Source organism: Episyrphus balteatus, chromosome 1 (assembly GCF_945859705.1).
Source record: "Episyrphus balteatus chromosome 1, idEpiBalt1.1, whole genome shotgun sequence".
Taxonomy (NCBI): domain Eukaryota; kingdom Metazoa; phylum Arthropoda; class Insecta; order Diptera; family Syrphidae; genus Episyrphus; species Episyrphus balteatus.
The window spans coordinates 65377575-65401747 of NC_079134.1; the positions used below are offsets into that span (position 1 = coordinate 65377575).

The 24173-nt window shown below is 33.1% G+C and overlaps 2 protein-coding genes across 3 annotated transcripts in view; both read right to left on the reverse strand.

Moving 5' to 3' along the window:
• The window catches only part of LOC129907700 (uncharacterized), a 196885-nt gene that overhangs the window by 93531 nt on the left and 79181 nt on the right, over nt 1–24173 (reverse strand). For both annotated transcript variants that reach the window (XM_055984024.1, XM_055984025.1), the window contains exon 2: nt 3830–3976. In XM_055984024.1, the coding sequence (XP_055839999.1) occupies nt 3830–3976 (147 nt within the window). The remainder of the gene's footprint in view (nt 1–3829; nt 3977–24173) is intronic.
• LOC129907704 (uncharacterized) lies at nt 7801–9086 on the reverse strand. The gene is made up of 2 exons (XM_055984031.1): nt 8180–9086; nt 7801–8109 (listed from the first exon to the last, which is right to left on the reverse strand). Exons 1-2 carry the CDS (start codon nt 8526–8528, stop codon nt 7811–7813), a joined length of 648 nt encoding a protein of 215 aa, XP_055840006.1. The 5' UTR covers nt 8529–9086; the 3' UTR covers nt 7801–7810.

The following is a 24173-nucleotide window of genomic DNA, read 5'->3' on the forward strand; positions in this document are numbered from 1 at the left end:
TGTTCGAGCTTTCCTGTTTAGGATAACGAAGAAAAAAATAACAAAAATAATAAAAAATTATGAAAATTATTTTTATTTTAAGTGGAGTATGATGACTCGTAAGTAATCCTACATTTCAAACGAGTTCAAAGGATCATTTTTCTGTTCGAGTAAAATGATCCTGAACGAAATGTTTATGATCAATGTGATCGGAATTACTCGAACTGGAAAGGAAATGTTCATAGTGTTCGAGGGTGGTTTTTCTTGTAGCATAAATAGTAGAGAATCAGTTTGGTACACAAAAGCAAGTTACATTTGTTTAATTTAAATTAATTAATTTGACAAGATAATGAAACGAAGAAAAATATATTAGAATAAAATTAAATTAAATACAGAAAACAAAAAGAAAAATTAAATAAAACTTAATTGCTAGATACAAAAATTTATATTTATTTATTATGAAAAAAAAAATAAAATATTTAAATTAGATTTATCTTTAAGTTTGAATTCGCAATCATCAAATTATTTACAGTTTCTGGGTTCAACCTCGATCGTTTTTCTGTAATTATATTTCCAGCCTGTGAAAATGCATTTTCACACCACCATTGAAGAATATCCACAGGGCCTTTCGAATTAAACTGAATGCATCTTTCTATTTCAATATCAATAGAGTTCACGCTCGTTGTTGTATTTTCATTCATAAAATCCGAGAAAATATAACTGGCCCTGGACTTAGTTGTTGGTTGTTCGTCCAAAATATCTTCAGATGCCGCAGCAGTAGCAGGAACTATTGACTTTATGTAATCATATATTTCAGTCTTTTCAGTTGAGGACAATAATTGCATTTTATTGCACGGGGGATATAAAAATGTCGCACTTTTGAATAACATTTTAATTTCGGGATAAAACAAATTCACTAAATAATGTTTTACTTTATATTTTAAATCACTTAAATTTCTGGCTTGTTGTTGCCGAAAAGTTTTTAATAAAACCGAGTTCTGTTTTGACTATTTCCACTGATTTGTCTTTAATATTTTTTACATTGTTGCTTATGGTTGTTCCAGTGGGAAGCATGTCTTTCACGTTAACATGTTCTCCATATTTAGCACCGATTTTTATACACTCTTTAACAAATGCCTGCATTCCAGAGCCTTCTACAGTAGAAAACGGTCTAATATCTTCAATACACAGCTTCACGGACACATCAAAAACTGCTTTCTTATCGGCCATCGACACAATCACTTCTTTGTTTATATTTGGCAAGGTTTCTTTAAAAAATCTGTGCCTCAAAAGGTTCGTCGTTGTTTTAAAATTTTTCATCACTTTTTTGCACGATCTGCATGCTACAAAGTTTGGTATAGTATCACCATTTTGATTTTTTATTTCGGCAAGAGTCCCCCATACCTTACTTCGGCAGTTTCTTTTGTCGCAAATAGAAAATATATTATTATTAAGATTTAAGCTAATACTTTGTTCTTCCATTGTTTTTTATAAAACTATTACTTTTTTAAATGAACTCGGAAGATTACTATTAAATATAGTTCTCGCAAGAAATCACCTTTTGAACTAAAACATTTCATTCATAACTTTCAATTTAACCCTTTCATACTGATTTGTAATTTCCCCAATATACCTACCCGAAAAAATAGTAATTTGTTTTAAAAACAATCATCCCAAATCGTATTGCATATTTTGTAGGGATAAGTTTCTACTACGCACCTACCTGCACAAATTAACTGGGCATTCCCAGTTAATTATTTTTTTTTTTTTACTCGGTCATTGATAAACCCTTTCTAAAACCACAATTGTAAAATTGAAATAACCTGCTTTTGTGAAACCTGCTTTTGTGAAACCTGCTTTTGTGAAATTTCAAAAAATCCCGACTTTGCAGCAGTATTTTACTTCCTCCGCTCATAATTGATTTTTGTTTTTTACAATTCTTTCACTAAAACATTGCCTAATAATAAGAAATAATTAATTAAACAAAATATTTTTTATTTACTACTAATTTTTTCGGATTTTTATTTTGACGCTAGATGGCGCCCCAAGAGGGTTAACGTTTTTTCTCATTTGAAAAAGGTACATGTTGACCTATGAGGCCATTTTTAGATATAGCTTTAAAGTAAAAGTTTTTCTAGGGATAGGGGTTGAGTCCTAGAAAAATAAAAATCAAAATAAAAATCTGAAAAAATTAGGGGATTATTTTTATATTATTTAGAAACAGTTTTTCCACTTAGGAACTTGATTAAAAAATAACGAACGCCCTAATGTGTTATATGACTATATTTCAGGAACAATGTTTTTCACTATATTTTTGAGCTTCACCCCCTCCCTCTTGTCCGCAAAAAAACACCCTTCCACCCAACTTTTTTTTATAGACTTTTGTATCCTTGGTTCTTATCACAAAAGCAAACTTTTTGCCAAGTTTCATGAGTGTAACAATTTTTTTGTATTTGTTGATTTTATGTACTATTTTAGTTGTACTACTACACATGCTTGCATAATTTTTTCCTCATTTTGGTAAATAATGTTTTCCTCGACAAGAAGGAAACCTCTGCCAAAATGTCAGAAAAGAAAAATGTTAGCTATCTAACAAAGAATTTGTTAATTTAAGCCAAACAAGTATTTGTCCTGTATATATGTAGTTTGTTTCAATAGAAATAAGTAGTCCGTAATAATCCAGTCAAATAAGGGTTTAACCTCGGAATGAATGTTAGTAGAAATTTTTTTTGCTCAATATCTTGCTTTTGCCATTCTATAACATATCTCAAAAGTCTAGAAAAATCTCATGTCCGCTTGTCGCGATTTCAAGGTCAAATCGCGAAATGGAGATTTTCAAAATTAGCAAAAATAGGCTATGGTATTATAGGTATACACATATGATACATGATTTCAAGGTATTTTTTAATGCTGATTCCAAAAAATCTAAAATCAAGACAATCTGACGTCTCTGGAAAAAAGTTATACCTGTTTTTCATCTTTCAACTCATATTATTATAACAGTTGCAAACTTACTGCCGAAAAACCCTTAAAAGTTATGGTAGATGAACTAAATTTTGCATGAAGATTTTAGAATCCATCATTATTAAAAATCAAAACAATCCATTACAAAAAATATATATACTACGAAATAATGGTATTTTTTGATGGAGGGGCAAATTTTAGGATATGCACTAAAGAAGATTTTTGTTCATCTTAGGAATAAGTGCTAATAGGCTAATTTTTTCATTTTAATCTTTGTTTGGATATTCTTTAACTACCCTCAAAAATCTAAAAAAATCTCATGTCCGCAAGTCCTAATTTTCTTGGTTTGAAGATAAGGTGCAGATTTTAAACAATTGAAAAACTACACTTCAGATATTTGTGTCAGATCAACATGAATAAGGTGCTTTACTTTTCAGGGATGGTCAGGTTGACTTGTTTGTGAGTTTTGTTAGAATAAGTGTTAAAAAATACCTTTAACTCATGTCGCTTATGTTGGTATACATACAAAAATTTAAACTTTTCTTATTAATTTTTTAAAATAACTTTCCAGAGACGTCAGATTGTCTTGATTTTAGATTTTTTTGGAATCAGCATTAAAAAATACCTTGAAATCATGTATCATATGTGTATATAATACCATAGCCTATTTTTGCTAATTTTGAAAATCTCCATTTCGCGATTTGACCTTGAAATCGAAAAGCGGATATGAGATTTTTCTAGACTTTTGAGATATGTTATAGAATGGCAAAAGGAAGATATTGAGCAAAAAATATTTCTACTAACATTCATTCCGAGATTTACCCCTTTTTTCTCCTTATTTGACTGTATTATAAATAAACATTGATAAACACAGAATATTACTTACCGCACCAACTTTAGATAAATGATTTTGTAGAATTGTTTTCAAATCAATCTGCGTTTTAAGTGCCACTAATCGAAACTGGTAGCAGTCTTCAAGTTTGTTTCTGCATTCATAACATACAACCGACGGAAGACCATCATTTGGTGTGACCTTTAATAAAATAAGTTATGGAATTAATTACTTAGTTGAATTGAGATATTTTAATGGGAAGAAAAATATTAGATTAGTTTCATATATCTAGAAAAAATCGGATTTTGTTATCTTTTTATAAAAAAACTGACTCGCAGACCAGCTTTCTAGCTCACCAGATGTACGCATCTCTGTTGTTTTAAACTGGAAGGATTATCCTATAAGAGGACAATGTCATCAGCATATAAAAGGGCATTAATTTGAAGACCATCAACAAACAAACCAACAGGTAGTTTGGCATTCAGATCATTTAAGAAGAGCATAAAGAGCAGAGAGTTAAGTACACAACTCTGTACCCTGTCGAACACCTTTGTTAGTGGAGAAGAAATCCGGCAAACCCATACCACCCCAAACAGCAGCAGCAGTATTTAGATACAGAGACTGTATAATAGCCATCATCTTCGAAGAGATTCCAAGAGTCGATAATTTGTAAAATAAGGCGTTGCTATCCACTTTATAAAAAGCAGCCTTTAGATCAGTAGTGTGTTTAAGGGCGTTCTAGACCAGTGGCTCTGTGGCTCACAGGTGAGAACAGGTGTGTACAGGTGAGAACAGGTGTGAACAGGTGAGAACAGGTGAGACAGGTACGTACAGGTAAGACAGGTACGTACAGGTGTGTCAGGTACAGGTGCGTTAGGTACAGGTGCGTTAGGTACAGGTGTATCAAACACAGGTGTGTCAGGTACAGGTGCGTTAGGTACAGGTGCGTTAGGTACAGGTGTATCAAACACAGGTGTGTCAGGTACAGGTGAGCGAAGGTTGGACAGGTGACCTCACCTAGGTGGGTGGGTGTAGGGGGGGGATGGTGGCTGATGTGGGTGGTTTAGGTGATCTAGGTGTGTGGGGGGTTGGGGGGGGTGGTGGCTGATATGGGTGGTTTAGGTGATCTAGGTGGGTGGGTGTAGGGGGTGGTGGCTGATGACTAAAGTGGGGCCTTTGATGGGTGGTGGCTGTTTAAGGTGATCTCAAGAGGGTGGATTTCGGGAGGGGGGTGGTGGCTCAGTATCTTTGGTACTCTGTAGCTCGTGTTGCTCGAGTGGTATTCATGTTCAAACATGAATGTAAATAAAAGGCTCTTGGTGTTTGTTTATATGAATATATTTTTTATTGATAATATAATTTATTTTCATACAATCCTGGTGACCACTTGGTTAAGCGGGTTATATTCAATAATGCGATCATGTAGCATAAGGCAGTAAGCTGAAGTGTTTGAAGGAATTTTGTTTGATGTTCTCATCTCCAAGCGTATATCGATAGGTCCTGATTTCAATGATTCATTTTGGTGTCTGCAATCTATAACGCGAATCGGAGCATTCAATTTATATTGCTCCCGAGATAGAAGAGGCTCAGCCATATTTTTATTGTAGTAAGTTTTTTGAAAATCGGTGTACATTTTATATAACAAGCTATATCTGTTTCGTTCAAATGAAATATTAAGGTCTTCATGAGGGTACACATCTGAGTTAAGATATGCTTTTATGTCTGTTAGTTCGCAATGGTCAAATTAGGTTGGGTCCTCAATCAGTTTTTTATTTTTTCCAGTTTGAAGTGCAAATATAATATATCTAGGTTTTTCAATTTGTGTTGTTGTTTTCATGTTCCAGATATGATGATCAGAGTTTGAAAGCATTGGATATTCATACAGATCCCAGTTGCGGAAAGCAATTTTAATCAAACGACTCTTGTTATTAAATAAGTTTTATATTTATTTTTCTTAAATTGCTTAACTATTATATTATAAATAACACAATTTTCTTCTTATATCAAATATACAAAATTAAATAAATTATAGCTACTCATGTATAGTACTTTTTTTAATAATATTAAAGTATTTTTAAGGATCAATACTGTAATGGCCCCAAGCAAGTGTATCGACATTATTATCAAATATATACCTTTTGTCGTCTTCGCCACTAAGACTTTTCTTATTGATTGTTTGTGTATATATGGTATGTTGCTTGGAGCGGAAGTTGATCATTTTACAATAATAATCTTTTCTTTGAAATAAGCAGTCTCTATAATTGTCAAATTTTAATATTTTTACAGCAGACGCTTTGACACCCTTAGTTTTTTTTATCACTTGAGAATCCTGAATATCAATACTATACATTTTTGCTCGTAGCCCAACAAATTCTTTCATAATCTTCCCACAATTCTCATCTTTCATATAACCCAATTTTTTCATATTAAGCTGGGCAATACCAAAGGGATTATTAGGAGGGTAATCAGATGTATCAAATTTATCTTTAATGTCGTCTTTTATATCATCATAAAAATCGTCAGTACTTATTTGATATATAAATGAATCGGTATCCATATAAGCCAGCCTAAGATTTTTTTCTGAAAACTTAGGTTTCATATAAGTATAATGGAAATCATACATTTTATACTTAGAGATCTCTAATACAGAGAAACCTAAGTATATTGGCTTGTTATAAACCGTATACGTCCGATTCATTTGCAGCCATATTATCACTAAACTCAAGAATACTATGAAAGTTTGGTTTGGCTATGAGAGAACGAGCGCCGAGTTGTCTACCATTACTTGAATTGTCAAGTGATATTACAATCCGGACATCTTTTCTCTTATCAACATTCTCCATGGTTTTACCAAATACAGCATTATTGCACAGTTTACGTTGATCTTTTTCAAATTTTGTTTTGGCTTTAGTTCTAAGATCATTATTAAGATCAATGTATTTTTTTAACCATGGAGATTGATGAAATTTTATAGCTCTATGTATTTTTTTCAACACTAAACCATTTTCAATTCATTGAATTAATGTTTTATAATGCATAGCATAATTGACCTTATTATTTAAGTCTGCAATCAATTTTTTTTGGCTACTGTTATTAATAGATCTATTAGACGGGCAGAATGGTAGATCGTGAATCATCATGAATATGTGGCGGATACTCAAGATCTACCTCTAAAACGTATCCCACGTTCTTATCAGATAGCAACCATTCTTTTACTAAAGATAAATTGGCTGGAGGATCAACCCATTGAAAGCCTGAGTGTGGTAAATAATCAGACATTGCCCAACCGTAAAGGTTATTTGCATCTAAGTACATTAAATATTCAGAAGGTTTTGTTGGATCATATTCTTCCATGTATTTATTGGCCTTACAGTGTCGAAGACTGCACTGAGTCAATCCCCCTCTTATACCCTCACTGAAAAAATTATACATACTAATATCAGTGAGAAGCTCGAGTTTAACCTTTGTCTTCTTTAGCATTGCACTCCATGAAAACCCTGGCAATGTATAATAATGGCATGGATCTAGTTCATATATAGCTCTTGAATCTCTACGGAATTTTTCAAAAATATCAGCTAAAATCAAAACATCTGTAATCAAATAATGCTCCAGATATTGAGCGAAGGAAGAACATTTGAAATTATTCCAAGCATTTTTAGCATGCTCATAATCACTTTGGGTACAATTTTCGTCAATCAATGAATTTTTGAACTCTGATATAGGAGGTAATTCCGTTTCGCGAAGTTTCTGTACTGAATCTATATAATCATAACAAAAGACACCTTTGCGTGTCATAAGTTTGAAGGATCTTTCGTTATTGTTACAAAATTGAGACAACATTTTGAAATCACTTTTTGCTAAGGTTTTTGAAATGTTATCAATATTAGAAGGCAAAAATCTAAATGAGTCTAAGAATCTTAGCTCGAAACTCTTCTCACTATCAATTTGAACAATTTTTGATATTGATATGTATTTCTCCTTATTCAAAGGAATTATCCTAATATCCCCTATGGTATTACCCAGCTCCTTAATAAATTAATGGGCATCATATCCAGTGAGATTATGGAAAAATATAGGAAAGAATTTTGGTACCTTAAAATTTAAATTACATCTGCTATGAGCCGCACCTCTAAAAATCCCAGTTAAATGGCAATGGTCCCGTACTCTGTCCAGTCCTAGATAATTACCACATATATGGCAATTGGTGGCCCTTCTAAACATTTCGCTGCTTTCAAATGTTACAATTTGTGGTACTATTACCCTCAAGTGTTCTTGGTACATACGTTTTGTTACTTCAATTAGAGAACCTAGGAACACTCGAGCACAATCGTTTCCTGCAATCAAAAAAAAAAATAAATAAATAAATAAATTTGTATTCATGTTTTAAACTCATTTCATTCTTACCTGTGTATTGGAACAGCTTGTCCAATGATGAATTAAAAGAGCATTTCAAATAATATGAGACTGCTACGGGTACATGCACCTTTATTGCTGTCGTTGAAGACTTTGACGGGTCTGGTTGACAACTCTCAATGTTTTCCAGCATGCACTCGAAATCGGCATAGACTGCGAAGGGTACCTCCATAGATCTGTCGTAATGCTCAAATTTAAGGATATTGGCATCTTCCTTCGGTAGTTCAGTTGCTGTTTTGTTGCATTCTCTTTGATGTTGTTGAAATGCTCTTTCCGTGTTAAATGTAAGCAGGCAAGAATTGCACATTCTTATAGAATGGTTCCCATGATTTACTTGCATGCTGATCAGTCTTGAAATATTTTTTATCCAGATGATGAACAACAGATTTATATGGTTCTCCTTGACGTTCTTTGTGCAATGGTAAGGTCCAACAACTTTATATTTGTCTCCGATATTTTTCGGCTCAATGCCAAAGACGTTAACACTTATCCTCGGGTTGAGCTCTTCGAAGAGCGATACATCTTTCAGCTTCAAGGGGAAAATAAGATTTGTAAAGTTGAGCTGAAGTCCATTGGGTAAATTTATGAAGTCATCGGATATTTCAGGTATTGAATAAGAGCTGGTTCTATTTACGTGAAGATTGGCTGGATGGGGTGCTGATATGATGGACCATTTAAAGCAATACTCGTCATTATTTTGAATATTAACACATGCCTTTTTTGATTCTATACAGCTTGGCAGTTTAATATAGCTTGACCCTCTCAGTGGTTTATATTCGTTAATATTGATTTCTAAGTGTTTGATGCAAAAAAGGCTCCACCCAGAGCTTTGGGCCTCAAACACTTCACTTTTTTCATCAATAATCTCAAATAGCTTACAAAAATGTTTTTTCAATATCCTGTGTATCAAAAGCTATTACCATAGGGGTTTTAAACGACTTAATGCTTAAATCAGCATGCTCTTCTCCTCCAGATAGCATCGAGTATTTAATGAACTCGGCAAACAATTCAATGCTGAATTTAACACTCCCTTTGCTGAGCATAGAATCTTGAATTAGATTCAATAAATCTGGCTTACATTTGTCCAAAAAAACTTTAATGTTTAAAACATCTTCAAGTTTGTTTTCCAACATGAATGTTTCAACATTTCCTCCAAAACACTAGCGAATCCTCATGAAGAAAGTGTTTGGTACTTGTGCTAGATTCTTGCTCTTATGTTTGTTTGTTCTTAAATGTGCTGGCCATTCGCGAGTTTCCACATCCATTTGACAAGCGTCGCATCTGCGTTTTTTCGATGAGCAATGAGGGGTATCATCAATAGATTTTCTCTTGTTGGATACATGCTGAGCGTTTCCGGTATTGCTCACAACGATCCCACTTACACCATCAATGTTGCTTTTAGAATGCACTTGCCTAGTATGTCTAAGCATGGCATCCTTCCGTGAAAACATCGCTTGGCATTGTGGGCATTCAATACGAACCTGCTCCTTATGAACAGAATTCATATGCCTTTTTAGCGAGTTAGCATGGGCGAATTTTTTCTCGCAAATGATACAGATTTGAGGACACATAATTGTTTTTGTTTTTTTTTCAAAATTTTACACCTTGTTAGATATTCACGTTTTTTTTTTTTTCAAAATTTTACGCTTTATTTGATTTGCTATAAATGTTCACGTTATTTTTATATTTTATATTCTAGTAGCTTTGAATCGCAAAGCAAAGAGAGAACACGTCTTTTTGATTCTAAAACTTATACTGATTTACTGTTTTTGTTTTTTCAAAATTTTACACCTTGTTAGATATTCACGTTTTTTTTTTTTTCAAAATTTTACACTTTATTTGATTAGCTATAAATGTTCACGTTATTTTTATATTTTATATTCTTGTAACTTTGAATCGCAAAGCAAAGAGAGAACACGTCTTTTTGATTCTAAAACTTATACTGATTTATTTGACTGAAAATTACGTCTCTTTATACTGAAACTTATGTTGACTTTTACTTTATTATCTAGTATGCATTGCATTGTTGTATTCCGCTTAACCAAGTGGTCACCAGATTGTATGAAAAAATAATCAGTAAAAACATGTGTACGTCTGTCATAAAAATTGTGTACACGCCTATTTAAGAAAGTTGGAGAGAAAACAATTGTGTAGGGATTACGTCCGTGCTACAAATAATATGGTACACATGTGCACGAGGGATGCTTATCTAGTTTTCTACTTTTACTTTATTATCTAGTATGCATTGCATTGTTGTATTCCGCTTAACCAAGTGGTCACCAAGATTGTATGAAAAAATAATCAGTAAAAACATGTGTACGTCTGTCATAAAAATTGTGTACACGCCTATTTAAGAAAGTTGGAGAGAAAACAATTGTGTAGGGATTACGTCCGTGCTACAAATAATATGGTACACATGTGCACGAGGGATGCTTATCTAGTTTTCTACTTTTACTTTATTATCTAGTATGCATTGCATTGTTGTATTCCGCTTAACCAAGTGGTTACCAAGATTGTATGAAAACATAATAAGTAAAAACATGTGTACGTCTGTGATGAAAATTGTGTACACGCCTATTTAAGAAAGTGGAAGAGAAAACAATTGCGTAGGGAATAAAAGAGTTAGAAAAGTGCGAGGGATGCTTATCTAGTTTTCTATAAGGAGAACAAATTTGAATTATTACCAAATAAGGACAAAACAACTGTATCAAATAATTAAAATGGTAATCTACAGTTTGCTTGTTTGTGGAGGAAAAAAAAATTGAATTTTTACCAAATAAGGAGAAAACAACTGCACCAAAAAGAAAGGAGTGGGGAATTTTCTATTGTAAAGAGTGGGGGTATTTTTTGGAAATTTGTAAATAAGCATTTTATGTGTTGGTGTTATATTGAAGTAAAAGTAAGCATAAATTCTAGTATAAATACACGTAATTTTCAGTCGAATAAATCAGAATAAGTTTTAAAATCAAATAGACGTGTTCTTTCTCTTTGCTTTGATCCCCCACCCGTGCACAGTGTGGGATTTCGCGAATTTAGCGGAATTTAATTCGAAAAATGACTTGTCTTGTTTGATGCCAAAACCGGTTTTTCTTAAAGCTAATAGATTGTAGAAAGTGATAACAAAAGCATTGATAGGTGGGGATCATGTAAACAAAACAAAAATAGCTTCGAAGTTGCAGTTGGCGATTTTTTTTCTGTTTATTTGGTGAAAGAGATTACTTTGCTCTTAATTTTTTCTCGTGCGTTTGGTGTGCGTTTTAATAAAAGTTTTATTTTTTTTATATTTTCTAAATATCAAGGTATAATTATATAAGTAATTTTTTATTTCACAGGGTGTTTTACATTTTTGTTTTGGTGATTGAAGTTAAAAAAATGTGTTTTTTTTCGATTTTTGTACCTTTTTTAGAGCAAAACTTTGGTTATTCCGCGTTATTCCGCTTAGAGACAATATTCAATGCAAAGCTTGATTTATTATCTATCAAGAATCACTAAAATTTGACACCCCAATTTTGTTATGATATATTTTTTTTTTTTTTTTCTAAATGACCATTGTGTGTTATTGTGTGTATATGTACTGTGGAGTATTAATTTTCGTCTTTTTATAATGTGGTATGTTATTTGAATAATTAGCAAACTATCCTTTTAAATTACAAGATATTTCGGTATTATATAATTTAAAGAATGTCTTTCCAAATAACAAAGAAGGACATACTTGATGTTTGGGTCTCAAAAATAAAAATTAAGCGCTTTGAGGCAGTTATGTCATTTGTTTTAAATGTTTTTGGTAACATAACGTTTTCTGAAGAAGCAGTTAAATCATTAAAGGCGTCTGTGAGGACAACTTGTTTTAAGTTAGATCAGTTATGGTCAAAAAACAGGAACCGTGAAAGCTTTGAATGCAAAAATGCTTCCTGGCTCAGTGGCTATTTAGTAATACCACAGCAAATATTTTACGAAATTCCTTCCCCTTCGAATTCTGCAAGTGTGGGTAGACCTAGAAAATCATTTAATGAGTGCTGTGAAAAAATGAAGGAGAAGAAAGTACAAGGCCTCTTAGACTCATTTAGCTTTGAAGAAATTTCAACTGCATATGAAATTAGTTTGCGAAAAAGGAATTAGTAAGGGTGAAATTGTTTACATTAAAAACAAAACATATAGTAAAACAATTAAATAAATTCAAATTGGCTTTTTATTTTACAAGAATAACACGATTGGTAAAAACAAATTGTCTATTCCAGTTAAACTAATTTTTTTCGACAGGAAGTTTACGGTTCTTTTAATTTTTGGTATCCTTGATGATGTATGGCAAAAAAATTTCGTGACAGAACACTTACCAATTTAAAAAAAAACATTGATTGTGCATAAATAAAGCTACATAATTTAAAACATCCTTTGAAATAGTATCTTGTACGTTTCAGAAGCCTTTTAGAGAATAGTTGCTTTAGTTCATAAACAACGTCATTGACATATCGGTTTGCAAAAAACCTAGTCAATTCTGACAATAATTAACTTTTTTCTTTATTTTATTCATATTTGTCTTAAAATTAAACAATAAATCATTCCTCAAAAGTTTTTTTTGTAAATTATGATTTCAAAAAAAAGTACTTTTTGGTGAAAATGTCACTTCAAAGCTCATTTTACAAAAACTTAAATAAAATATCAGCAAAATGTGAATTACATTTGATTGTATACACATATTCAATGAACTAATCACAAAAAAAACTGCAACAAAATTTAAAATGCAAGCGTTATTTTTTAATTTTATTCCGCTAAATTCGCGAATTCCCACACTGTGCCGTGGTAAGATCGATTCAAAGTTATCAGAATATAAATAACGGGAAAATTTATAAAAAATATTAATAGTTCATTTTAAAACCCACGATTGAGAATATTACAATGCATTTCTCAGAGGCAGAATACTCCATTTTCACATTGGATGACTTTGCAGTCCGGGAAGCGTATATGTTGAATCAAAATGTATTCAAACCAACGAAAAAACTGTCGGAGCTTAGCATTGGAGTTAAATACGAGATATTCAATATAGAAAAAATTACAACAAAGTGGGGCGAACGTATTGTAGCAGATGTAGGAGAATCTAAGGTAAGTCTAAAATGTTATTTTGTTCTGGTTTCATTTAACCATCTATTTGTATATTGTTTTCAGGTTTTTCTACCAGGTCGATACTCAACTCTCTCACCAAGCAGCTTGCTTGCTATGTCAGGAGGAGGATATGGTTTTGAAATCATCAGACCGATCGGATCAACGTACGAGATCAAATTCGTTAAATAGTACAGGAAAGATAGACTTTTTCGTGGAACGAAATATAGGACGGCTGAATTTTTCAAATCTGAAAGAGGGGTATTAGAAAAGCTTAAGTCCTGGTATTCGGGACACCACCCCCCTGGCGAAATCCGCCATTTTGGAAAACGCGAATGGCTCTATATCTTCAAAACTATTTATCCTAGAGAAATGGTTATTAAACCAAAGTTCTTGGAAATTTGATTATCTTTTCTTTGTAATACATTATTTTTCTAAGCGGACAATAGTTTTGAGGTTATGTTGTTTTAATTTATTTTTTTTTCGGTTTTTGTAAGATTTTATCATTCCCGGTATTAGTTACATAATTTTTTAAACAGTACAAGTTAAAGATCATCAAATTTCCAATAATTTGGTACATTTTTGAAAGTCATGCGATGTATGAGTCGAAAGTTATTGATCTGAAAACTATAGTCTAAGTACAGGAAAGTTAGTTAATAGAACAGGCATTTTGTGAAACGAAATATAGGGAGGCTGATTTTTTCAAATCTGAAAGAAAGGTATTAGAAAAGCTTAAGTCCCGGTTTTCGGGACGCCAACCCCATGGTGAAATCCGCCATTTTGAAAAACGCGAATTGGTCTATATCTACTAAACTATTGTCTTTACCGAATAAGTTACTAAACCAAAGTTGTAGGATATATAAATATCTTTTCTTGTGCATTAACTTTTTTTCTGCGAGGACAACACCTTTAAGGTTATGTTGTTTTTGGCCAATGCGAATTTTGAAAATGTATCTATAACTGTCATCAAGTAATTAAAACCATTGTTTTGATTGCTATAAGGTATCATTTCAACCAAGTCAGCCTGCCATAAATCATCATAACCTTAAATGATTACGCGACGACGTTTAAAATTTCTGCGTACAGTCTTGTGTAGTTCTTCAACAACCATTCGCTTACTCATATTAGTATAGAATAGAATAGTATAGAATAGTATAGCTAGGCAAGGCGATAGCTGACTGGCTGGATGTCAACAGTTCTCTACACTCCCTAGTAACAGTCTCCCAACCAAAACCAACCTACCCGAGAACGCCATCAAAGCTGGACTTCTTCCTCGCAACATCAAACCTCATCTACATCGAACCAGCCTACAGCAACTTCAACTGTTCAACAGTACCCAGCAACTCGGACCATGAAGCTGTTCAGCTTATTATCCAGCTTCACCAACCCATCTCCCTAGCAGCACAACCATCGGCGTGCTTCATCAACTACAGAAGTTTTGACGTAGACCGGCTGCAGAGAGACGTCGAACAAACCGTCACGCTCCCTCCACACAATAAGAACCTTGAGAATACTGAAATTGATGCTGCTATTGACTCCCTAGAAATGGCAATTACAAGCGCAGTGGACAACCAAAAACAGCCGAAGACATCAAAGGACCGCTACCAACATCTCCCAGAACAGGTGCAAAACCTATACGCCCACAGACAACGGTTAAGGAAACGCCTCCAAAGGATTCACCAACGGGACCTGAATACATCAAACCCCAACTACCGGACAGTGTGGAGTGAGCTACAGTGCACTAACATCATGCTCCGTAACTCCATTCAGCACTATAACAACACACAGTTCCAGAAGAGACTGCAGTCAATAAAGCCAGGGCCTGATGCCTTCAAGAACATCAACCGAATTGTTGGACAGAAGTCACCAATGCCGGAAGTCGTTAACACCAACAATGGAGAAGCAACAACATCTCTGGAAAAAGCAGAAGCATTTGCAGCCCACTTTGAAGGTAACTTCTCACCGAACCCTTCCGCAGACACAGACTTTATAGAGGAAGTCGAGGCATCCATCCAAAGGGCTCTGCTACCTAACCCGGATAAAGTGACATTCAGCGACACAAATCCTGCAAGTGATCCTACTGACAGCCCAAACCTGACTACCCCATAAGAAATTGCCGAAATAATTAACCTATCCAAACCGAAAAAATCAGCTGGACCGGATGGCATCTCCAACTTCATCATAAAGAGGCTCTCGCAAACAGTGATAATCTTCTTGGCTATCATCCTCAACAACTGCATAAACAACTGCTACTTCCCACAGAAATGGAAAACTGCAAGAATTGTGGCGATTCCTAAGAAAGGTGCTAGGAACATCATCTCCAATTACAGACCAATCTCTCTTCTCAACAATCTTAGCAAGCTCTTGGAAGAGCTGACACTCAGGAAGCTGAAGAAGTTTTGCAGCGATAACAACATCATTCCAGACATGCAGTTCGGTTTTCGGGAGAAGCACTCCACACTGCATCCGCTCATGAAGTTCCACCAAGACATCACCTCAGCTTTAAACAACAATCAAGTCACCGTCGCATGCTTTCTGGATGTCGAGAAAGCATTTGACAGCGTATGGATCGATGCCCTTATCCATAAACTTCATTTACTAAGCTTTTATTTTTTCTTTTCTCTCTTCCAGAAACTTTTTTGTGCAAGTGGAGGATCGGAAATCACCAAGGAAAGTCATTCGAGCTGGAGTTGCTCAAGGATCCAAACTTGGCCCCTTTCTATACAGCATCCTGACATCAGACCAACCGCCTGCAAGTGAATGCGAGAACCTGCTTTACGCGGACGATTCACTCACATACTGCAAGTCCATCTCGCCAAACATAGCTGCCAGGAAAGTCGAAGCTCACATTCGGAAACTGTATGAGTTCTACAGTAAATGGGGTATCCGGATCAACTCATCCAAGTCGGAACTATTGTGCCTTAGACGATCAGGAGGAAGAGGCAGTCGATCGGCTGGAAGCTGCAGAAGCATCACATTGACACTTCCAGATGGAACTAGATTGCCAGCCAAACGCAGCGCCAAGTACTTAGGAATCAACTTTAACGAGCTCCTCAGATTCAACAATCACTCCCGTTTGGTCCTCAAAAAAGCCAACTTTTCCTTCCATCGCCTTCACCCTCTGATGAAAAAAAGAACAGGATTAAGTCAACCAACGAAACTCTTGATCTACAAGCAGCTTCTGCGACCTGTCATTGCCTACAGCTTTCGGGTATGGTATACCATCTCCAAGACAGCCATGAAGGAACTACAAATGTTCGAGAGAAAAATACTGAGAATGTGCACCGGACTTTACTTCGATCGACAGCGACAAAAATACTACAGCAACAAGCGACTCTACGAGGAAGCAAAAATCATACCACTGGACAAGTATCTACTGCGATCGGCGAAGATACTTGTAGGAAATATCGCCAACCACCCCAATCAGCTGATGAGAAGAATGATAGCCCAACAACGACATCCGGAACCTAGGTACCTTTGCGCTTTGGATATACTGGATGAGCACATAATTTCAATGGACAACGAAGAAGCAGTTAACTTTTACGCCGACACCCAGTCGGCATACTATCGTGGCTAAACGCAAATCAAACCAACCCAACTCAACCAACCCCACAACTGGACATCCGGGTCTGAACACCCCGAGGACAACCTAGTCAGCAGACTTTTTAAATTAAGTTTATCCATGTTTAATATTTATTTATATTTTATAACTTAGTCATTGTTTAAGGTTAGGCCCCTTCTGTGCCAACAAAATTTTATATCAACCAATGTATCTTAGAAATAGTTAATTTTAAGTCAATTGTAAATAACAAGTTCAATAAACCAAATTGAAATTGAATTGAATTAGTATAGAATGAAACCAATGAAATAAAAAGAAGTATTTTTATATTTTTTTTTTTTAAGTTTTAATTTATTTAAGTCTTTTATACAATAACATAAGTTTCTTAATTCTTAATAAACGTTTTTCTATAATATAGCACGCACAAGTATCGGGGCCCAATTTACAATCATTAGATGACCAACAGCAATTAGAGTAATGAAATCCGTTCACCGACTCATTGTAAATTGAGTTTTCAAATTGGTTGAGCATACCGATACAATCTAAAAATTCTTGATAATGTTCATCTAGCAATTCATGTTTGTATGTTTGTAGAAAATTACAAATAGTTTTATATAATAACTCGAAATCCATTTTTGTATGGGATGTTGATGATGAGACGGTTGAATGCTAACTGACAAATATAACTTTTGAATGAATAATAAATATAAAATGTCTAAAATAAAATATTTATAAATGTATTTATACAAATTAAGCCTAATATTCTATAGTATCAATAAGTGATGTTGGGATTTTCCTGATAGAATTGGAGAATATTTTTCTCTCTTCTATTAACTCAATAATTTTTTTTTGAATGTGCTTGTCAAGATACGTTTTTACGAGAGCCTCCGTATAATTTTTAGGATCATGAATTTCAATAAGAAGGTTTATTTTATCATCAACATATTCTTTAGTGGCTGCTTGATGTGGTTCCTCAGGTCTCGCAATATTGTTTAACTGTTTATTTTCTATGTTATAATCACCAGATGGTAAAAGTTTGAATCCAATACCAGGTGGGCCTGCAGCTCCTTTGGTTTTTGAAAGTGTCTTGGAATTTCTACCGAACTTGTCAAAACTCATTTTTAGTTTGAATAGTTTTTAGTTCGGAACGCTACTAATATATGATGTTTGATTCCTTTAGTTCTTCAATTATAGAACTGATTTCATTTTGATGATTGTTATTACCAGCATTTTTGGATGCTATTTAAAGCTTTAATCTATTCACCAGCTCATTAGGATCATTCCAGTAGACGTATTCAATATTTTTATTTGTGTATTTCATTTCGGTTATTTCAGAATAAGATTTGCCTATTTTTGCTTTATTTTTATTAGTAGATCCAGTTGTAAGTTTCTTTATTATATGCGTATACTTTAAACCTCTGTTGGAGTTTATTCGAAAATTATCATCATAATTTCGCATATGAGCACTAGTTTTTTGTAAAATCTTTTGATATTGCTGTAAATCATCATTGGTACACATCCGCTTACGTGGTTTTTTCTTTAAGATTAACTCAATGAGACCAGGCGTTCTAGTCCAGTAATTTTAGGTTTTATCTGCGGAAAAATTCCTACTGGGCTGAATTTTGGTATACAGCTTAATGACGGCTTTGTTATGAAGGTGTGAAAAATCGACATTGATATCGTGTCCGCGTTAAGAGTTATAGGGGTCAAAAGGTCACAAAGGTTCTACACGATTTTCAGCAAAACGGTAAGTCTTATCAAAAAATTTTCAATGCAAGAATTGTAGACCAGATTATTATATATAAAAAGTGTCATGACACTTTTTTTTCCTAAGACCCACCGTTTCTTAGGTATAACGATTCAAAAAGTTGAAGTTTAGTTGTAATCGTCATAATCCTATTCCTAAAAAAAAAACTCCTAACTGAAAAGTTCCTGAAATTTCATTATTTTTTTAGCTTGAATTTCGTTCCTCAACTGTTAAGAATATGGAGAAACCAAAAAAAAATGGAAATTTTCGCCATTTTTCCGATTGGGGCCCTTCTCCCGAAACCATTTCCCTGGGAATTTTTGTTTAGAATATGTCTGAAAATATACAGGGTGTGCAATAGAGAATGGACAACCCTAAAACGGCTTATAGCTACACTTATGATTGTTCTAAAAACAGATAGAAAAAAGTTCTATCGCAACCAGTTCATAAAATATGGACTTTTTTTCGTTCAGTGTATTTTAAATTTTATCATCTTATGTTTTCGTTCACTACAACCACGAATGAATGAATTTTATTTATTTCTTTTTTTTTTATAATTTTCTACAATAATTGGATGAGTACATAAACACTTTAAAAATTTCATAGCTATTGCACATTTTCGTAAAAAAAATTTTGAAATCTGTTTTTTGATGCAAAATGTAAAAAATGTATTTTATGAAAAGTTTTAAACACCTGTGGTATAAAATAAATCTATAGAAACCTAGGTGGCCAACTTTCTTAAAAATATTCTGGTATAAGGAGAATATTTTTAAGAAAGATGGCCACCTAGGTTTCTATAGATTTATTTTATACCACAGGTGTTTAAAATTTTTCATAAAATACTTTTTTTACATTTTGCATCAAAAAACAGATTTCAAAATTTTTTTTACGAAAATGTGCAATAGCTATGAAATTTTTAAAGTGTTTATGTACTCATCCAATTATTGTAGAAAATTATAAAAAAAAAGAAATAAATAAAATTCATTCATTCGTGGTTGTATTGGTATACAATTCAGCCCAGTTGGAATTATACCGCAGATTGAGCTTAAAAATGACTAAAATGACTGGGCTATTCGAGTAAAACTTTCATCATCAATTTTAACAACATCATCGTTCATCCAAAACTTAGATTTTCCAATCTTCGTTGTTTGAGTATTAGCATCATAATACGGACCAATAATACAGTAAAATAAGGAGAAAAAAGGGGTAAATCTCGGAATGAATGTTAGTAGAAATTTTTTTTGCTCAATATCTTCCTTTTGCCATTATATAACATATCTCAAAAGTCTAGAAAAATCTCATCTCCGCTTGTCGCGATTTCAAGGTCAAATCGCGAAATGGAGATTTTCAAAATTAGCAAAAATAGGCTATGGTATTATATACACATATGATACATGATTTCAAGGTATTTTTTAATGCTGATTCCAAAAAATCTAAAATCAAAACAATCTGACATCTCTGGAAAAAGTTATACCTGTTTTTCATCTGTCAACCCATATTATTATACAAGTTGCAAACTTACTACCGAAAAACCCTTAAAAGTTATGGTAGAGGAACCAAATTTTGCATGAAGGTTTTCATATCCATTATTATTATGAATCAAAAAAAATGCAATGAAAAAAACATTCATATCTATGAAAAATTGGTATTTTTCGAAAAAAGGGGACATTTTGGGATATGCACTAAAAAACATCCTGGTACAATCTTGGAATGAGTGCCAATAGGCTAATTTTTTTGTTTCTATCTTTGTTTGGATATTCTATATCTTATGTCAAAAATCTAAAAAAAATCTCATGTCCGCAAGTCTTAATTTTCCTGGTTTGAAGATAAGGTGCAGATTTTAAAAAATTGAAAAACAACACTTCAGATATTTGTGTCAGATCAACATGAATAAGGTGCATTACTTTTTAGGGATGGTCAGGTTGACTTATTGTGAGTTTTTTTGGAATAAGTGTTAAAAAATACCCTTATCATGTCGCTTATGTTGGTATACATATACAAATTTAAACTTTTCTTGCTAATTCTTTTAAGTCTGCACCTAACTTAGTTTAACCTCCAAAATCAGAACTTGCGGACATGAGATTTTTTTTTAGATTTTTGAGGGTAGTTAAAGAATATCCAAACAAAGATTAAAATGAAAAAAATTAGCCTATTAGCACTTATTCCTAAGATGAATAAGAATCTTTTTAGTGCATATCCTAAAATTTGCCCCTCTATCAAAAAATACCATTATTTCGTAGGTATATATATTTTTTGTAATGGATTGTTTTGATTTTTAATAATGATGGATTATAAAATCTTCATGCAAAATTTGGTTCCTCTACCATAACTTTTAAGGTTTTTTCGGCAGTAAGTTTGCAACTGTTATAATAATATGAGTTGACAGATGAAAAACAGGTATAACTTCTTCCATAGACGTCAGATTGTCTTGATTTTAGATTTTTTGGAATCAGCATTAAAAAATACCTTGAAATCATGTATCATATGTGTATATAATACCATAGCCTATTTTTGCTAATTTTGAAAATCTCCATTTCGCGATTTGACCTTGAAATCGCGACAAGCGGACATGAGATTTTTCTAGACTTTTGAGATATGTTATATAATGGCAAAAGGAAGATATTGAACAAAAAAAATTTCTACTAACATTCATTCCGAGGTTAAACCCTTATTTGACTGGATTACAAACACTGTATCACGATTTGATTCAGACAATATTTTTTTATTAAAAGATGAACTTACGTCGGACGTAACTGTATCACGGTTTGATTCAGACAACAGTTTTGTATGGAAAGATGAAGTTTCACTGAGTGTGTTGAAATTATTATTTGGGGTACTAAACACCAGACCATTATCTCCGCTACCTAATTCTTTTATTGGTGAGTCCAACATTTCATGATCATCTGCTTCTTCTTTATTTAGTTTTTTGAAATGAAGTTTACGAGGTTTAATTGATTTCATTTCAAATTCATCCTCATAAGGCTTTTGCTGCTTTTCTCTTCCAACATTTTTAACAAGCTTTTTTAATGGTTCAATGATGGGTTTAAAAGTGTTTTCCAACTCAGTATCTCGTTCTATTTCACCAGTTTTAAGTTGTAAATATTTAGTTTTAAGAATATTTTTTGTTTTTATTAGATCACCCATTACAGTTTCGTCCATTTTTTAAGATTAATATGTATGTAGACAGCAAAGTAGATCTTAAGTTTTCTCAAACAGGGCTATTGTTAGAATGGATTCTGTTTTGATTATAAATGTGTATTTATAGTAAAACTATTTCATGGAAACCAATTTTATAGCGCCCATTTTATACTGCTTTCTTTGTCTATAACTAGAAAACCATAATTATCAACCCAGCAATGAAAGCATAACTCTTTAAATTGATTAAATGTCATGTCTGAGTTTATATGATCATTATGAACATGTTTTAAATTCATTTCATCTTGTTTGAAAAGAATAATAAAATTCGCATTATCTCGAATTAAATGTTTTGGGATATGTGTATAGGATTGACATAAATAAAAACTATCAACACCACTGTGTCGACCCATACAAAAATAATCTCTGATGTTGTTTTGTTTTTGACTTGCGACATCTGAAAACACTGAATTATTTTTAGCATCTGCTGGGGCCATTATATCACTATTATCTGTGAATTCATTGTATTCCATTCCGTCCACTGATGTTATAACCTTTTTTAAATACAAATATTTCGGTTGATGCAAAGATTTTGAATATATATAAATATGTATTTTCAAACTTAAGTCCATTAGGATCGAGAAGAATGCTAAGCATTACATTCGTTTTACCACAGTTAGAGGGACCACCGATTATTCCGCGAATACTATTTGGAAATAACGGTCCATGTTTCTTTTTTATTTTAACATCAGAATCGAAGTTTTGTACTTTAATGACTTGTGACTGTTTGATGAAGCGCATATTGATGACTGACGTATTTTTAAATAAAACGACTTGTTTATATATATAAGATCTCATAAATGCTCCATACTTTGCCCAAGAAGGGGGTGCAAACTACACTTTCCTATAAATATGATTGATCATAACATTCAACTCACCAGTACTAAAAAATCTTTTGATGGAGGAGGACTTATAAATACTATTATAGATAAACTACCGATTGAACTACACCTACCTTCTTATAATTATTGTGGACCTGGAAAAAAGAACGATTAAGAAGAGGGGATAAAGGAATTAACCAGCTGGATGAGGCGTGTCGAATGCATGACATTGCCTATTATAAAAGTAGTTCGTTATCAGATCGACATACAGCCGATAAAATTCTAACAGAACAAGCGTGGAAAAGATTTAAAGCAACAGATTCATCTATTCCTGAAAAGTTAAGCAGTCTTTTAGTAACAAATATGATGAAAGCCAAAACTAAATTCGGGATGGGTATTAAAAGAATTAAAAAACAAAACAAGATAGGTAATGCTAAGAAAACCTGTAAGAAAAACTTATTTAAAAAAGCTATAACTGAAGCAAGAAATGCTATTCGAACTAACATCAACTGTTGCGGTACAACATCCTTGGCTACTATTGCTTTAAAGGCTGCAAAAAATGTTATCAAAAACAAGATCAAAAATACTATAACTACACCACGAATAATTCCGGTTCCAAAAGTAGGTGGGTTTCTTCCATTTTTAACCCCCATTCTTGCGGGTTTATCAGCTCTTGGAACTCTAACTGGTGGAGCAGCTGGCGTTATTAAAACTCTTAATGCTGCAACCGCTGCTAAAAAGCAGCTGGATGAAAACATGCGACACAACAGGACAATGGAAGCAGTTGCAATTAAAGGAAATGGTTTATTCTTAAAGCCATACAAAAATGGTCTTGGTCTTTTTATTAACAACCCAAACACAAAAAACTGATAGATTTGCTGCCCAACCGTCCTTTAACGAATTTTGATATTCAACGGTTTGGGAAGAAACATGTACCGCATTTTAGAGGAGTTTTTATGAGAAACTCACTACCGAACAAATCATTAAACCAGGAATGTGGTGTTGTCAACTTGGACGTTGAAACTGGTGGAGGTACACATTGGGTAGCATATATAAAAAATAAAAGCAATATTGTTAAGTATTTTGATAGTTTTGGAAATCTAAGACCCCCAATTGAAATCATAAATTATCTTGGCAGTCGAATAAATTATAACTATATTCAAGAACAAGATTTTAATACTTTTATTTGTGGTCATTTATGTTTAAGGTTTTTATTAGAACAATATCAATGTAATAACAAAATAAAAAAATGAATAAAATGATGCGAAATAAAAAAAAAACATATCATTCGTGTTTTAATCAGCATGTCGCTAACACTAACTCTAAGTGGAAACAACTCAAGTCTAACAGCAGAACCTTTCCCTCCAATTGTATTAAAATCCAATTATGTATGTGGACTCATAGATTTTAAAACTTATAACTCAATACCGAATGTAGACGAATTTAATAACTTATTGTATTAAGGCGAAAATGTTATTTCGCTTCCTATTGGTTCATATGAGATTGGAGATATAAACAATTATATACAAAAGAAACTCAATGATATTAACAAAAAGAAAAAAAAAT

Excerpts from the sequence above, each read along its gene's own strand:
- LOC129907704 (XM_055984031.1), bottom strand. The coding sequence starts at position 8,528 with ATGCAAGTAAATCATGGGAACCATTCTATAAGAATGTGCAATTCTTGC. Across the intron at positions 8,110-8,179 it reads CAAGCTGTTCCAATACACAG|GAAACGATTGTGCTCGAGTG; the intron begins GTAAGAATGAAA and ends TTTTGATTGCAG.